This window comes from Ursus americanus, chromosome 20 (genome assembly GCF_024610735.1).
Source record: "Ursus americanus isolate L20-20 chromosome 20, mUrsAme1.1.p, whole genome shotgun sequence".
NCBI classification, from domain to species: Eukaryota; Metazoa; Chordata; class Mammalia; order Carnivora; family Ursidae; genus Ursus; species Ursus americanus.
In genome coordinates this window covers 37,942,185-37,959,707 of record NC_142146.1, presented here as the reverse complement: position 1 = coordinate 37,959,707, position 17,523 = coordinate 37,942,185, and the positions used below count along the sequence as shown (strand labels likewise).

The following is a 17,523-nucleotide window of genomic DNA, read 5'->3' as shown; positions in this document are numbered from 1 at the left end:
TAGAAGAAGAATGAGAGGAAACTCTTGGTGCAGACTAGAGTAGATGGGGAGCAAAAAAGCAACACTGTTGGAGTAGACAAGAAAAATGTCATGTTTGTTGTCATTGACTTTTGCCCAAAGACACAGTGAGGAGCTCATCTACAAGGAAATTCAGACCCTAATACCTGTTTTCTAGGTAGTTGTAAGAGTGAGGAAAAGAATAGTTGTGTGAAGCCGGGAAATTTGTCCCATAAGAACGTTCCTTACTACAAGTAGGAATTGTGCATTGAATATATAGGCTATCTGTATTAGGAGCTATGCCCATTTAAAAGTCAGTTAAACTGAAATCTTAAATGAGATTTTACCTCATTTTTTGGGTTAGGGAGTAATATAAGAAAGTAATTAATGTAAGGTCTCTGGAACCAGATGGCTTAGGTACAAATCCTGACTCTTGCCATTCACTAGCTGTGTGACCTTGGGCAGTTACTTAACCCTCCGTTCCTCCATTTCCTTACATGCAAAATGGATAACAATAGTACTTACCTCATAGGGTCTTGTGAAGATGCCTTAAGATAATGTGTGTAGGGGAAAAAAAGATAATGTGTGTAAAGTGCTTGGTTGAGTTGGTGGCACACAGAGTAAGTATTCACTAAGTGTTAGCTATTACTCTGATTAGAATTTGAAAATAGCAACAAGTACTGCATATCAAGTATTTATTAAGTGGATGGGTTTCATTAATGATAATGTTACCACAATTCTGCTATTGTGCCTACTTGCTTACCCCAACCCCTGCTCCCCAAAAAGGTATGATACACCTTTATTGATTTTGGTAGTTAAAATGGATTGAGTTTTAAGGAAAATTCTTTTTTTTTTTTTTTTTAAGATTTATTTATTTTAGAGAGAGAATGCAGAGCACAAGCGGCTGGGGGTGGGGGGACGATAGAGGGAGATGGAGAGAGAGAGAATTCCAAGAAGACTCTGCACTGAGCGCAGAGTCCAGTGCAGGGCTCAGTCCCAGGACCTTGAGATCATGACCTGAGCCAAAGCCAAGAGTTGGATGCTTAACCAGCTGAGCTACCCAGGCTCCCCTAAGGAAAATTCTTGATACCTCAGAATTGGGACCTGGAAAGTGAGCAGTACTCTTTTACTCTCCATATGTTCATGTTATTTTGTGACCTGTGTTTTAAAGATAGAGAAGCAGAGGAGGATAGAACGGATAAAGCAGAAGCGGGCCCAGCTGCAAGAACTTCTCCTGCAGGTAAAGATGCTGGGATGGTTTTCATTCTTTCCCTGCCTATGTTCTGCTCTGCTTACTTGGTTTTAGAATCAGTGTTTTCTACTTTGGCTGCCTTTTGAGTAGTGTCTGATGGGACCACACTAGGACAGCCTCCTCCACGTCTGAGCTCACCACCATCCACGTGGTCTTCAAGATGGTTCTGTCTCTCACCACCATCGTGGCCCCAGGGCAGGTCACCTGCCCTGTGCATGCCTTACGTTATGAGCGATTTACTTCTGACACTTACTCTGAACAGAAACCATCAGAAGTCCATTTGTGTGTGTTTATTTTAGCCCTCATTTGGAATATCAAGAAGTAAGGCTCGTTAAACTTCAGGCACTTTGAGTAAAATAATCAAATCCACCTGTAATAATTTATTATCTATAAATAACAGAATAACATGTAATGATTCAGTAAGCTTCATAGAAATACCAAAAGTTAAAATGTATTTCTTTTTAAGAAAATTAGCTTTTATAGTGTAAAAAGGATCCTTGTGTTTATACTGTTTCAGATAATTGCCTGGAATTTGGGTGGTTTTTTTAAATATAATAGAGCCAATGTATAAAATCATGTGAGGTAAAATCACATGGACTTTTTTTTTTTTTTTAATTTTATTTTTGGTAATTGCAGTTGCTGTAAAAATTCACTTTGAGCAGTACACTGGGGTCATTTTCAATGCAGTCAGGAACCCTGTTTAAAATGAGCCCAGAGGGTCTTTATGCTTTTTTTAAAATCAGCAAATTGTCTTTATTTTGTTTTGTTTTGTTTTGTTTTTGTTCTTTATTTTTTTTATTGAAGTATAACTACAAACAGTGTTATATTAGTTTCAGGGATACAGTGTGATGATTCAACAATTTTTTTGATTAGTTCATCATACTTTATATTGTACCATATCCAATGTCGTGTGTGTGTGTGTGTATAACACCCAGTGCTCCGTGCAATACGTGCCCTCCTTAATACCCATCACCGGCCTATCCCTTTCCCCCACCTCCCACCCCTGAAGCCCTCAGTTTGTTTCCCAGAGTCCATAGTCTCTCGTGGTTCATTCCTCCTTCTGTTTACCCCCCCTTCATTCTTCCCTTTCTTCTCCTACCGATCTTCCTAGTTCTTATGTTCCATAAATGGGACAATTATCATATGGTTTCACTCATTTAGGGAGCAAATTGTCTTTATATGAAAAGCTTTCTCAACCACTCATAACATCCACTTTGATTTGACAGCCGTTAGATCCTGTTTAATTTTTTATGTAATCCACTTTCCAGAAATAAAGGTAACAGTTAAGGTACCAATATGGTAGCAGAGTGTTTCCAAAACACTCCCTTTGTCTAATGGACAGAGTATGTTAGGTATTCTCAAATGTTCCACATTTTTGTTTTTCACTTTCTAGATGCTTATATTTGCTTGTTTATTCCATGTTCATGTGTAAATCAGAGCAGCAAGAGAAGACCGTTTAGCCCTTGCAGAGACCTATGTGTGATCTGAGAAGGAAGTAGAGCAAGGGCAGAGGAGTAGCAGCAGATAGAGCAGAGATTGCCCAGACATAGGCCAGCTCCAAAGGTGACGTGCCACCCTGATTAGGCCCTTTCTTTCTTCCGTACTGTGTTCTGCTTTTCACTCCGAACCTTGTGGGACCTACCTGAGTAGCTAGCGCTGGAGCAAGCATTTGATGTATTTTTCATGCTGGGTTTCCAAATAAGGTTTTGTTTGAAGAGAGTGTTCTGCAGCTTACAAAACAAAACAAAACAAAAAACTTGAAAGCTGGCGGTTTATTGCTAGGCTCTTCCCTGTGGAATTCTGCCTCCTGCGACCTGGCCTGCCAGGCACCAGCTTCTCATCCACGTTCCTTCCCCCAGCTTCCTTTGCTGTCCCTGTCCCTGCGTGGTTTCTCACTAGCCCACACTCCCTCACCTCTGTGCCAGGCCTTCCTTAGATTTCCTCAAAATCCTCATGCAACCTTTTAGAGCCTGATTTTTGGTAGATGATATTGAGAAACCCTGTTTACCAGTAGCCTGTACTTCTCTGTTCATGAGAAAGAAGGTGCTGGGCATGGTCACCTTCATGTAGGTGGGACATTCACATCCCTGGACAGCCTTCATGAAGAATGAAGTTGAATATTTTTTCCTCTGCTTATCTTTGTACAACGAACACTATTTTTTTAAGTCCTAAATTTCTTTTCCTCTTCTGTCTGTCAAACCAAATATTTATAGAAGATTTCAACCCAGGGGCAACCTAGCTGTCAACATTTATAAAAGTAGGTCTCCCTCAACATTAAAATGAAACCCAAAGTATAACTGAAAACAGCTACTCTCTGGTCTCCTGGTAGACATACATACAGCTTATTTCCTGCTAGTGTTTTGTTTATCTCTCGTTCATCAAATAACATTGATGTAGTTGTCTCAGAAAGTAAATTAAACATGTCCCTGAATACCAGTAATTTACCGTGGCAAAGCTAGCTTAATTTTAAGCAAGTTAATGTCGCCACTCACTGACATCACATGACACGGGTCAGTTTCACTTCCCAGTTTTACTTCCACCACTTCTCATTTATCCTTGGTAATGTAGAGGAGGAAGGGGGTGAGTAGGTGATATCTGTAGGTAATCTAGATACCCTACTTTTATCATTATAACTGTGATACCTTTTCCAGCCCTTAAACCTTTCCCAGGGCTGCTAATGCATAGCAAAGTGAATGTGTGCACCTGCCCTCTTTTCAGCCTCTGAAATTGATGTTAATGAGCCTGGAAAAGAACAAAAGGCTGAAGAAAATCAATCAAAGGGCAACAAAGGAAATCCATTCAAAACAAATGGGAGGTGATTTTTCTTTTTACTGTCTGAATAACATTATATATGTTATTATTGCTTTCTTCACCAGAAAAATCTTTGATGCTATTAAATGTACACAATAGTGAACAGTGAGTCACAAATATATAAGGACTCTTACTTAGTACTGCTGATATTCCGTCCTGTGCTGAGGCCCTGCCATGGCACTAGGGCCACAGAGCTATAGGGCAGAGGATGAGAGCATCTCCTGAGATGCTTTTTCTAGTAGAAGGGAAGAGAATCTAGGCAGAAGTATTCAAACATTTAATTCTTTTTCTCAGTTTTACAGTATCAATAGTGTATTTTTTCAACATTAAGTAAATTAAGCAATGAATATAAAACAGCCCTCATTCTTTACCAGCAGAAAATCATGAAGTGTTTTCAGTAATGTTTGATAGTATTGATAGTGATAGTTTGGTTTTTCGTTTTGTTTTGTTTAGTTTAGAGAGAGAACGAGAGCGCATGCACACCAGCAGGGAGGAGAGGGAGAAGCAGGCTCCCCACTGAGCAGGGACACCCCCCACCCCCCCGCCGTGGGGCTGGATCCCAGGACCCTGGGATCATGACCTGAGCTGAAGGCAGACACTTAACTGACTGAGCGACCCTGGTGCCCAATAGTGATAGTTTTTTGAAGTGATTGGTATTGATAGTGATTTTTGGACACACTGTTAGGGCTAGAATAAATTGGTATCCCTTCTGTTTTGTGCATTTTAGGAGTAAATGTTCACTTTCTAGGGATAGTACCCTGTCATTTTAAGATAAAAATAATCTTAATTAAACTTTTGTTAAGACTCAGAACCTAAAATAAATAATCTTAGGATAAGATTGCTAAAATATAAAAGTAACTTAAATTCATCACTACTAGGTAAGATGGGACACGCCGATGAAAGGGGGTGAGTGAATCTGACTTTAGGAGCATTTAAAACCACTGTTTCATGAGCAGATGAAAAAGTTGAATTGCGTAGTCTTTCTAGCTATGGAATTCTGTGATACATTTGCCTTATTAAAAGGGGGGCGGGCAGTCACTTCTTTGACTTGCAAATAACGGTTATAACTAAAAATAGCGGCAAGATTCAGTATAAAGATTCAGTCCTTGATATATCTTACAAGTGCTAAGCTCAGTTTCTTGCCTGGAAGATGTCGGGTGGGCAGTGGGTCAGGCCAGATTCCAACTGTGCCCTGAGGATTCGGGAATTCTGTGGAGCTGCCCTAGGAACCTAAGGGGTGAGTGAGGGCAGAGCTGCTGGGCTCTGGACTCCCTGCCCCACTGCAGCCAGCCAGAGCAACGCTACTTTCATCTGTTTTATATAGTGTCCCATAGATTTCATTTGAAGAAAGGATTCTGTGGCTTTATAAAGTTTGCATATCCCGGAGCTAGAAGATCTAAAAGGTGTATTTAACCCCAAACTCCCGAGAGTCTGTGTTAGATAAATGGAAAATATAAGTTCACTTGGTATCACTTTCTCTGTGCCACTTTAAGAAGAGCTGCAGGCACTCCTGGGCTCTCCCAGATTTGTAAGATCCTGTTATCTATGGATAACGGAAGCCATAGGCCCCATTATTTACATTAGGATGATGTTAAACATCATTTAAAACTATATGTTTTCCCTTGAAATGTATCTGAATTAGATCATTCTAATCTTTTTTCCTAAATATTTCATTTTAATTAACTTATAGGTAGATGGCCTCTTTAATAACTCTAATTTCTAATACCGTTAATACTATTTCATACTATTTAAACTTTCTAATAGTATTTAAACTCTCTAATTTCTAATACTCTAATACTATTTCTTAAATGTATTTATTTTAATTCATTTAATGCCAACTCACTTATCCACATTAAATGACCATACTCTTTTTCTTGATCATTACAGCAAATCGCGTTCAAGAACTTGGTTCAGAGAAATCGGCAAAATGAACAGCAGAACCAGGGCCCTCCAGCTCTGAACTCCACCATTCAGCTGCCATTTATAATCATCAATACAAGCAGGAAAACAGTCATAGATTGCAGCATCTCCAGTGACAAGTGAGTGGAGAACCGGGGGAGGACTGTAGGGCTGGCCTCCTATGAACACATTCCTATCCATTTGCACCATGAGGAAGGGTGTCCTTCGTTATCTAAGCCCTCAAGGCTGACCTCCCTGGGGCATGGGAAACACCTGTGCAGCCGTGGAGTGCTGCCAGCTCCTAGTGCATTCTTCGTCACTCACCCTCTGCAGCCCCTGTCTTGTGCCTGGCACCGTACTGCCTGTACTATATGCGTAGTGGAGCCCGGACCCCAGCCAAGATGTGCGTGTGTGTACATGTGTGTGGTAACCCTGGGCAAGTAACTGCCTTACAGTAGACCGTCAGTGAGGGCCTGGGACAAAGTGGGCTCACCGGTGATTCACTTCCATGGTTTAGTGTGGAAATATTTTGGGTCAACATGTAGCATTAAGGTACTTGTTTCCTTGTTCTGCTCTATCATAGTCGAGTGTGCTCCTGTTTATTAATGAGTGGACATGAAAATGCTAGAAGCATTCTCTGCTTTCTTTTTTTCTTACTTATTTTATAGCTAAAAGTTTATACCTTTTGATCACTTTCACCCATTTTATCTACCCCCACCTCTGGCAACCAGCAGTCTGTTTTCTGCATCTGTGAGTTCATTGTTTTTAGATTCCACATAGAAGTGAAATCATCCAGCATCTGTCTTTCTCTGTCTGATTTATTTCAGTTAGTATAATGCCCTCACGGTCTACCCACGTTGTTGCAAATGTTGGAATTTCCTTTTTTTTGTGGCCAAATATTCCATTTATGTACACGCATACACACGCATACACATATACCACATTTTCTTCATCCATTCATATATCAGTAGACAGTGAGGTGGTTTCTGTATCTTGGCTATTGTAAATAATGCTACAGTGAACATGGGGGTGCAGATATCTTTGTGAAATAGTGACTCTGTTTCCTTCAGATATATACACAAAAGTGAGATTGCTGGATCATATTGTAGTTTTATTTTTAAATTTTTGAGGAACCTCCATACTGTTTTCCATGGTGCCTGCACCAATTTACATTCCCACCAACATTTTTTTACATTTTAACTAAAGTTGATGATGATATTTATCATAGCAAGTGAGAAGTAGCAGTTTTAAAAATACTGCTAAGAATTAATTGGTAATTCATTTTACCCTTCCTGAAAATGATCGTGGTCTTCAAGCTGTGACCGGTGTCCTGAGATAGTTGAGGGAATCGGGTGTGGAATGAGACAGACCCAAGTGTGGATTGTGGCTCCCCCATTTAGCTGCTTTGAAGCATTTTTCTGAAGAATAGAAGGGGACGATTCCAAGTCCTCTATCATATGCTAGCCTTGTTGTGAGAATTAAATACAATGATGTCTTTAAAGGATCTGACCCAAGGCAAGCCCTTTATAAATATTAGCTGCTGTTACAAGGAGTCAGCATATAATCCATTGACCAAATTGCGATTTATTTGAAAGCAAAAGAGGGCTCAATAATCACATCAGTACCACAGGCATAGTCCAAGACTGTCCAGGGAGACTGGGACCTCTCCTTACAGCTATAGCATTGCCCTTGGGCTTTGCCTTCCCTTGTCTTTCCCACTGTTTTCTCAGGTAGTGTTGCTTCCCCTGTTTATCTCGATTGCATACAGAGATTCTAGGTCACTTAAATAAGAAGGTGCCAAAAGAAAAAGAAAAACGGTGAGCAGGAATTTCAAAAGTATATTTGATAATTAAGACTATAGACACAATTAAAAATAGTATGAAGTTAGAAGATCCATTTCTCAGTCTTGTCTTCTCACTACATAGTTTCTTAACCTTTCTGAGATCTGGATGCTTCCTCCACAAAAGTAAGAATTACAGTACCTAACTTGCTGGTTTTTAAAAGTTATAGATCAGGGAGGAGTTAAGATGGCGGAGGAGTAGGGGTCCCCTTTTTCAGCCGGTCCCCTGAGTCGAGCTGGATAGGTACCAGACCGTTCTGAACACCCATGGAATCAGCCTGAGACGTAGGAAGATACACCTGGACCTGTACAAATGAACATCTCCAGTGCTGAGTATTGAGGTACGAAGAGGGGAGCCGTGAAACTGCACACAGATATTGAAAGAGAAACGGAAGAGGGAGGGAGCCTCCGCCTTTGGGCACGGGGAAGCGGTAGCCACCTGCACTGGGGAGCAGGCGGACTCGCGGACCGGCACCCGTGAGAGAACAGACTGAGACCGTGAGCCTGGAACGCGCTCGACCAGTCTGAAATCCGGAGCTCCGGAGTGCGCGCGAACCATACTGAAACAGAGCTCCGGAGCGCGCAGGGGCGGCTGGCGGTTGGCGGCTGGCGGTGTTAGAAACACAAAGAACAGAGACCCGCCGGCCCTGGAAGTGAGGGCTGGGACACGGAGTGTGGGGCGCACATCCCGGGACGCTGTAGGGTTGAGCAGCACCAACAGAAGAGCTCAGTGGAGAGCGGACTGCGATCCCTCTGTTCTAAGACAGTGGCTAGGATTCAGCCACTGCTGCTCTGACTCTCAGAAGAGGCACAGCAAACTGCCAGGGGAAGCCACCAGAGAACAAAAGCCTGGAAATACCGGCTCACAGTGTGCCCATCCCTATCCCCCCTCGCAGGGGACGGGGAGACTCTACCCAAACAGGGTTGCCTGAGTATCAGTGTGGCAGGCCCCTCCCCCAGAAGGCAGGCTGAAAAATCAAGCCCACATCCCTAAGGTCCCTGTAAAACTAGCGCACACTGCCTGGGTCCCGGTCAATAATTTGGGCTCTGGACAACCCCGCACCCTCTCCTCATCAGAATGACGAGGAGGAGAAATCCCCCCCCAGCAAAGAAAAGACAATGAGTCTGTAGCCTCTGCTACAGAACTGATGGATATGGATATAACCAAATTATCAGAAATGGAGTTCAGAGTAACAATGGTCAAGATGATGTGTAGACTTGAAAAAAAAATTAACAAAAATATTAACGGGAATATAGGGCGGAAATGAGAGCGAATCTGGCAGAAATTAAAAATGCTATGAATCGAGGGGCGCCTGGGTGGCACAGCGGTTAAAGCGTCTGCCTTCGGCTCAGGGCGTGATCCCGGCGTTCCGGGATCGAGCCCCACATCAGGCTCCTCCTCTATGAGCCTGCTTCTTCCTCTCCCACTCCCCCTGCTTGTGTTCCCTCTCTCGCTGGCTGTCTCTATCTCTGTCAAATAAATAAATAAAATCTTAAAAAAAAAATAAAAATTAAAATTAAAAAAAAATAAATAAAAATGCTATGAATCGAATGCAGTCAAAACTAGATGCTCTGATGGCCAGGGTGAATGAGGCAGAAGAACGAATCAGCAAATTGGAGGATGGGTTAGTAGAAGAGAAAGCTAAAACAGAAACTTGGCTCAAAAAAATCCAATCTCAAGAATGTAGGTTACGGGAGATTACTGACTCAATGAAATGTTTCAATGTCAGAATCATCGGCATCCCCAAGGGGGTGGAGAAAAACAGAGGTCTAGAAGAGCTGTTTGAACAAATTGTAGCTGAAAACTTCCCTAAGCTAGCAAAGGAAACAAGCATTCGTGTCCAAGAGGCAGAGAGGACCCCCCCAAGCTCAACCACAACAAACCTACGCCATGTCATGTCATAGTGCAATTTGCAAATATTAGATCCAAGGTTACAGTATTGAAAGCATCCAGGGCAAAGAAATTTCTCATGTACCAAGGCAAAACTATCAGGATTACGTCAGACCTGTCTACACAGACCTGGAATGAGAGAAAGGGTTGGGGGGGCATTTTTGAAGCTCTTTCAGAGAAAAACACGCAGCCAAGGATCCTTTATCTAGCAAGGCTGTCACTCAGAATTGATGGAGAGATAAGGACCTTCCAGAATTGCCAGTCACGGACCAATTTCGTAACCACGTAACCAGCCCTACAGGAGATATTAAGGGGGGTTCTATAAAAGTAAAAAGGCCCCAAGAGTGATACAGAACAGAAAGTTACAATCTATAGGGGCGCCTGGGTGGCACAGCGGTTAAGTGTCTGCCTTCGGCTCGGGGCGTGATCCCAGCGATCTGGGATTGAGCCCCACATCAGGCTCTTCTGCTATGGGCCTGCTTCTTCCTCTCCCACTCCCCCTGCTTGTGTTCCCTCTCTTGCTGGCTGTCTCTATCTCTGTCAAATAAATAAAATCTTAAAAAAAAAAAAAAAGAAAGAAAGTTACAGTCTATAGAAACAAAGACTTTACAGGCAACACAACATAATTAAAATCATCTCTCTCAATAATCACTCTCAATGTGAATGGCCTAAATGCTCCCATAAAACGCCACAGGGTTGCAGATTGGGTAAAAAGACATGACCCATCCATTTGCTGTCTACAAGAGACTCATTTTGAACCTAAAGATACATCCAGACTGAAAGTAAAGGGATGGAAAACCATCTTTCATGCCAATGGACTTCAAAAGAAAGCTGGGGTAGCAATTCTCATATCAGACAGATTGGATTTTAAACTAAAGACTGTAGTTAGAGATACAGAAGGGCACTATATTATTCTTAAAGGATGTATCTAACAAGTGGATATGACAATTATAAATATCTATGCCCCCAACAGGGGAGCAGCAAGATACACAAGCCAACTCTTTACCAGAATAAAGAGACATATAGATAAAAATACGTTAATAGTAGGGGACCTCAACACTCCACTCTCAGCAATAGATAGATCACCTAAGCAGAAAATCAACAAAGAAACAAGAGCTTTAAATGCCATACTAGATGAGTTGGACCTCATAGATATATATAGAACACTACACCCCAGAACAAAAGAATAATCATTCTATTCTAATGCACATGGAACATTCTCCAGAATAGATCATGTTCTGGGTCACAAAACAGGTCTCAACCGATACCAAAAGACTGCAATTATTCCCTGCATATTCTCAGACCACAATGCTTTGAAACTGGAACTCAATCACAAGGAAAAATTTGGAAGAAACTCAAACACTTGGAAACTAAGAACCATCCTGCTCAAGAATGATTCGATAAACCAGGAAATCAAAAATCAATTTCAACAATTTATGGAGACTAACGAGAATGAAGACACAACACCCCAAAACCTATGGAACACTGCAAAGGCAGTCCTAAGGGGAAAATACATAGCCATCCAAGGCTCACTCAAAAGAACAGAAAAATCTAAAATGCAGTTTTTATATTCTCACCTCAAGAAGCTGGAACAGTAACAGAGGGACAGGCCTAATCCACGCACGAGAAAGCAGTTGATCAAGATTAGAGCAGCGATCAATGAATTAGAAACCAGGAGCACAGTAGAGCAGATCAACAGAGCTAGAAGCTGGTTCTTTGAAAGAATAAATAAAATAGATAAGCCACTGGCAAGACTTATCCAAAAGAATAGAGAAAGGACCCAAATTAATAAAATTATGAATGAAAAAGGAGAGGGCACAACCAACACCAATGAAATAGGAAGGATCATTAGAAACTTTTATCAACAGCTTTATGCCAATAAATTAAGCAACCTGGAAGAGATGGAGGCCTTCCTGGAAACCTATAAACTACCAAGACCGAAACAGGAAGAAATTGATTTTTTAAACAGACCAATTAATTATGAAGAGATTGAAGCAGTGATTAAAAACCTTCCAAAAAACAAAACTCCAGGGCCTGATGGATTCCCCAGGGAATTCTACCAAACATTCAAAGAAGAAATAATACCTATTCTCCTAAAGCTGTTTCAAAAAACAGAAACAGAAAGAAAACTACCAAACTCATTCTATGAGGCCAATATTACCTTGATCCCCAAACCAGGCAAAGACCCCATCAAAAAGGAGAATTACAGACCGATTTCCCTGATGAATATGGACGCCAAAATCCTCAACAAGATCCTAGCTAATAGGATCCAACAGTACATTAAAAGGATTATCCATCATGACCAAGTGGGATTCATCCCTGGGATGCAAGGGTGGTTCAACATTCGCAAATCTATCAGTGTGACAGATCATATCAACAAGAAAAAAGTCAAGAATCATATGATCCTCTCAATAGATGCAGAAAAAGCATTTGACAAAATACAGCATCCTTTCCTGATTAAAACCCTTCAGAGTGTAGGGATAGAGGGTACATTCCTCAATCTCATAAAAACCATCTATGAAAAAGCCTACAGCAAATAACATTCTCAATGGGGAAAAGCTGGAAGCCTTTCCCTTAAGACCAGGAACACAACAAGGATGCCCACTCTCGCCATTATTATTCAACATAGTACTAGAAGTCCTTGCAACAGCAATCAGACAACAAAAAGGGATGAAAGGTATCCAAATCAGCAAAGAAGAAGTCAAACTGTCTCTCTTCGCAGATGACGTGGTACTCTATATGGAAAACCCGAAAGAATCCACCCCCAAACTACTAGAAGTTATAGAGCAATTCAGTAATGTGGCGGGATACAAAATCAATGCTCAGAAATCAGTTGCATTTCTATACACGAATAGTAAGACTGAAGAAAGAGAAATTAGGGAATCCATTCCATTTACAATAGCACCAAAAATCATCCGTTATCTCGGAATTAACCAGAGACGTAAAGGACCTATATTCTAGAAACTAAAAATCACTCTTGATAGACATTGAAGAAGACACAAAAAGATGGATAAATATTCCATGCTCATGGATCGGAAGAATTAACGTAGTTAAAATGACCATGCTACCCAGAGCAATCTGCACTTTCAATGCTATCCCTATCAAAATACCAATAACATTTTTCAAAGAACTGGAACAAACAGCCCTTAAATTTGTGTGGAACCAGAAAAGGCCCCGAATCGCCAAGGAATTGGTGAAAAGGAAAAACAAAGCTGGGGGCATCACAATGCCGGATTTCAAGTTGTACTACAAAGCTGTGATCACAAAGTCAGCATGGTACTGGCACAAAAACAGACACATAGACCAGTGGAACAGAAGAGATAACCCAGAAATGGACCCTCGGCTCTTTTGGCAACTAATCTTTGATAGAGCAGGAAAAAACATCCCGTGGAAAAAAGACAGTTTCTTCAATAAATGGTGCTGGGAAAGTTGGACAGCTACATGCAATAGAATGCAACTTGACCACTCTCTCACACCATACACAAAGATAAACTCCAAATGGATGAAAGACTTTGATGTGAGACAGGAATCCATCAAAATCCTAGAGGAGAGCGTAGGCAGCAACCTCTACGACATCGCCACAGCAACCTTTTTCATGACACATCTCCAAAGGCAAGAGAAACAAAAGAAAAAATGAACTTGTAGGACTTCATCAAGATAAAAAGCTTCTGCACAGCCAAGGAAACAGTCAAAAAAACTAAGAGGCAGCCCACGGAATGGGAGAAGATATTTGCAAATGACACTACAGATAAAAGACTGGTATCCAAGATCTACAAAGAACTTCTCAAATTCTACACAAGAAACAAATAAACAAATCATAAAATGGGCAGAAGATATGAACAGACACTTTTCCAATGAAGACATATAAATGGCTAACAGACACGTGAAAAAATGTTCAAAATCATTAGCCATCAGGGAAATTCAAATCAAAACCACACTGAGATACCACCTTATGCCAGTTAGAATGGCAAAAATTGACAAGGCAAGAAACAACAATTGTTGGAGAGGATGTGGAGAAAGGGGATCCCTCCTACATTGTTGGTGGGAATGCAAGTTGGTACAGCCACTCTGGAAAACAGTGTGGAGGTCCCTTAAAAAGTTAAAAATTGAGCTACCCTATGACCCAGCCATTGCACTACTGGGTATTTACCCCAAAGATACAGACGTAGTGAAGAGAAGGGCCATATGCACCCCAATGTTAGCATTGTCCACAGTAGCTAAATCGTGGAAGGAACCGAGATGCCCTTAAACAGATGACTGGATTAAGAAGTTGTGGTCCATATATGCAATGGAATATTACTCAGCTATCAGAAAGAACGAGTTCTCAACATTTGCAGCAACATGGACGGAACTGGAGGAGATAATGCTAAGTGAAATAAGTCGAGCAGAGAAAGAAAATTATATGGTTTCACTCATCTATGGAATATAAGAAGTAGGAAGATCGGTAGGAGAAGAAAGGGATAAAGAAAGGGGGGTAATCAGAGGGGGGAATGAAGCATGAGAGACTATGGACTCTGAGAAACAAACTGAGGGCTTCAGAGGGGAGGGGGTGGGGGAATGGGATAAGCTGGTGATGGGTAGTAAGGAGGGCACATATTACATGGTGCACTGGGTGTTATATGCAACTAATGAATCATGGAACTTTACATCAAAAACCAGGGATGGACTGTATGGTGACTAACATAATAAAAAAATATTATAAAAAAAAAGAAAAGAAACACTTTCTTTTAATAAATAAATAAATAGATAAATAGATAAATAAAATAAATAAAATAAAAGTTATAGATCAGTTCTTAAAGGACCCAGCCCAGTGGTCAGTAAATGGTATGTGTCTGAATTATAATAAATAAATAAATAAATAGATAAAATAAATAAATAAAATAAAATAAAAGTTATAGATCAGTTCTTAAAGGACCCAGCCCAGTGGTCAGTAAATGGTATGTGTCTGAATTATTATTCACACAATTGCAAAATCTTCACAAAAACCTACATTTGTAGGGACTGTTAACATATTCTCATAAAACTGAGAATTCTAGAGAATGTTCAACGTATTTTCAGGAGAAACAAACTTAGAATTCTAGTTTCTCTCTCCAGTTAGCCTCTTGTTTTGTGAGGGATTATTAAATTCTCTTCATCACTTAGTCGTCTAAGTCTCGAAAGAATAGCAAGAGAATCTGGGAACCATTGTCCTAAGAGAATTATAGATTCTGTTCATCCCAGGCTGGGGCCTGGTGAGGTTTCCATCTCTCAGTAGTTACTGACTCATGCCATTTCCCGGCCCTCCTCTGACTGAAGGGAAGGAGGCTGTGTGCAGCCTGTAGAAGCTTGTTGTTCAAGGTAGGTCCTAAAGCCTTGTCTTTCAGTTACTTTGGTGATGCAGTCTTTTCCCCTTAATTAGCCTGGAGGCTTTTTCACAATGGGGATTATATTTACAGAACCATTTGCTTTTAGCATATGCCAGGAATCATCCCTGTGACAGGCACACACTTAGATTTTTTGTGGGGTTTTTTTCCTAAAACTTTGTTAATGTCCTTTATTCAGATTTATATACTTCAGATTATTTAAACATGGCATTTCACTTTAAATTGTAATTTTTGCCCTGATCTTAGATCCAGCATGACTAATTTTACCTTCTCATGATTTTAATAAGAATTTCATGACAACATAAACCCACCACTGTGCCAGAACATTCACCTGCACTCTGTCCCTGGAGGCCTGAGGCCTGTAGGTGAAGGTGCCCCAGGGCCTAGCCTAGGAGTCAAAAGGGCTATGTTTTTCTATATTCGCCTTTTTTGGGAAACATTGTAGTGGGCAGCTGGGCATCCTGATTTGGTACTTTTCAAGAATATTTGGAAATGTGCTATATATTTATGTGACACTTTCTCCTTAAGTCATTTCACTTCTTAGGCTCTCAAGACAGGATTTGAGTTTTGGTGCATTTGTGAAAAGTCTTCCATCTGTTGGTTATCTAAAGTATGCTATAGTTGGGGCACCTGGGTGGCACAGCGGTTAAGCTGTTCTGGGATCGAGCCCCACATCAGGCTCCTCCGCTATGAGCCTGCTTCTTCCTCTCCCACTCCCCCTGCTTGTGTTCCCTCTCTCGCTGGCTGTCTCTATCTCTGTCAAATAAATAAATAAAATCTTTTAAAAAAATAAAAAATAAAGTATGCTATAGTTAACACTTGATTCAGGAACATGAAGTAGGCATCCAAAATGGGTTTTTTTCCTCAAGCCTAATAGGCCAACTCCTAGTAGGGATGTCTAAAGTGAAAAGGCTTTCTTAATAATTTGTCTTTTGTGACAAAGCTGTAGACAACTTTGAAAAGTATTGGCTTTACACCGAAGTTGTCCCTGTTTGTAACAGCTTAATGAGGGCTGAAGTTTACGGACGCCTATTGTCTGTCATAGGAAAACTGTTTTAATTGGGAAGGTGGCTTATTTGGGCTGTCATTCCCCTGAACACAGCAGAATGACCGTTACTGCTCGGAACAGTAACGGTTTCTAGTACTGTAGCTGAGCGTAGGCCCTCATTCTTTTACGTAATGTGCAGAGTACAGCACTGCAGCCCTCCCCTACCCTCTGAAGCCCCATACGAAGTTTGTTTTCTGATGCAGGTTTGAATATCTTTTTAATTTTGACAACACCTTTGAGATCCATGATGACATCGAGGTACTGAAGCGAATGGGAATGTCCTTTGGCCTGGAGTCAGGCAAATGCTCTCTGGAGGATCTGAAACTCGCTAAATCCCTGGTGCCAAAGGCGTTAGAAGGTTATATCACAGGTATGTTCACTGACACTTTCACATGTTGTACCTGATGGCATGTCCAACCCTAACCTGGTAAAACCTTTCTCAGAGAAAAGTCAAGTCCACTGTATGCCCGCCTTCCAATCTGTGCCCTTTTAAACGTAACCGTTCTCTTGAATTTCTTATTTATCATCGCTTGCTTTTCTTTAGAAATACAAACGCAAATATAGTAAACTGGGAACAGTTTATTGTTTAGTTTTAGTTATTGCTGACCTTTATTTAAATGGAATCATGGTGATACATTCTTTAGTGATACGGGTTTTTTCCACTCAACATGATCTTTTCATCCATCCACGTGATCTAATGTAGCTGTAGTTCATACATTTTTACTGCTGTATAGAACTCCGATGTATGAATATACCACCATTCATTCATTTTACTGATGATAAACCTATGAGTTTTGTTTCCAATTTCTTGATATTAAAAAACAGTGCTCCTTTGAACATTCATATAATGACACCGAAGTGCCCACGTGCCGGTGTGTGGCGTGAGATTGCTGGGTCACAGGTGCGGGCAGCTTCAGCTTCACTAGATGATGCCAGAGGTTTTTAATACGATTTCACAAGTTACATTCTCACCTGCAGAATGGAAGTGTTCTATTTTCCCAATCAGGTAGATGTGAACTGGTACCCTGATTTTTTTAAATTAAGATTTAATTCATACACCATAAAATTCACTGCTATTCAGTATATTCAGAAGGTTGTGCAATCATCGCTAATTCTAAAACATTTTTATCACCAAAAAAAAAAACCATACACATTAGCAGTCACGCCCTATTGCCCCATTCCTCCCAGCCCTAGGCAAGCACTAATCTGCTTGGTCACAGTGGCTTTGTCCATTCTGGACATTTCATGCAGATGGAATCCTACACTATGTAGCCTTTGTGACGGACTTCTTTTACTTAGCGGTGCGTTCAGGGCTCACCCATGCCATAGCACGCACTTCATCCCTTTTACTGCCATCGTATGAATAATGGCACCGTTCATCTGTCCACTCATTAGCTGATAGACATTTGGATTGTTTCCACG

The 17,523-nt window shown here is 41.0% G+C and overlaps 1 protein-coding gene across 10 annotated transcripts in view; it reads left to right on the top strand.

Annotated features, from left to right (window-relative positions):
* Positions 1-17,523, top strand: part of TFDP2 (transcription factor Dp-2) — a 188,677-nt gene that overhangs the window by 150,440 nt on the left and 20,714 nt on the right. For all 10 annotated transcript variants that reach the window (XM_087870247.1, XM_045791908.2, XM_045791907.2 and 7 more), the window contains 3 exons: positions 1,169-1,237; positions 5,948-6,099; positions 16,305-16,471. In XM_087870247.1, the coding sequence (XP_087726373.1) occupies positions 1,169-1,237; positions 5,948-6,099; positions 16,305-16,471 (388 nt within the window). The remainder of the gene's footprint in view (positions 1-1,168; positions 1,238-5,947; positions 6,100-16,304; positions 16,472-17,523) is intronic.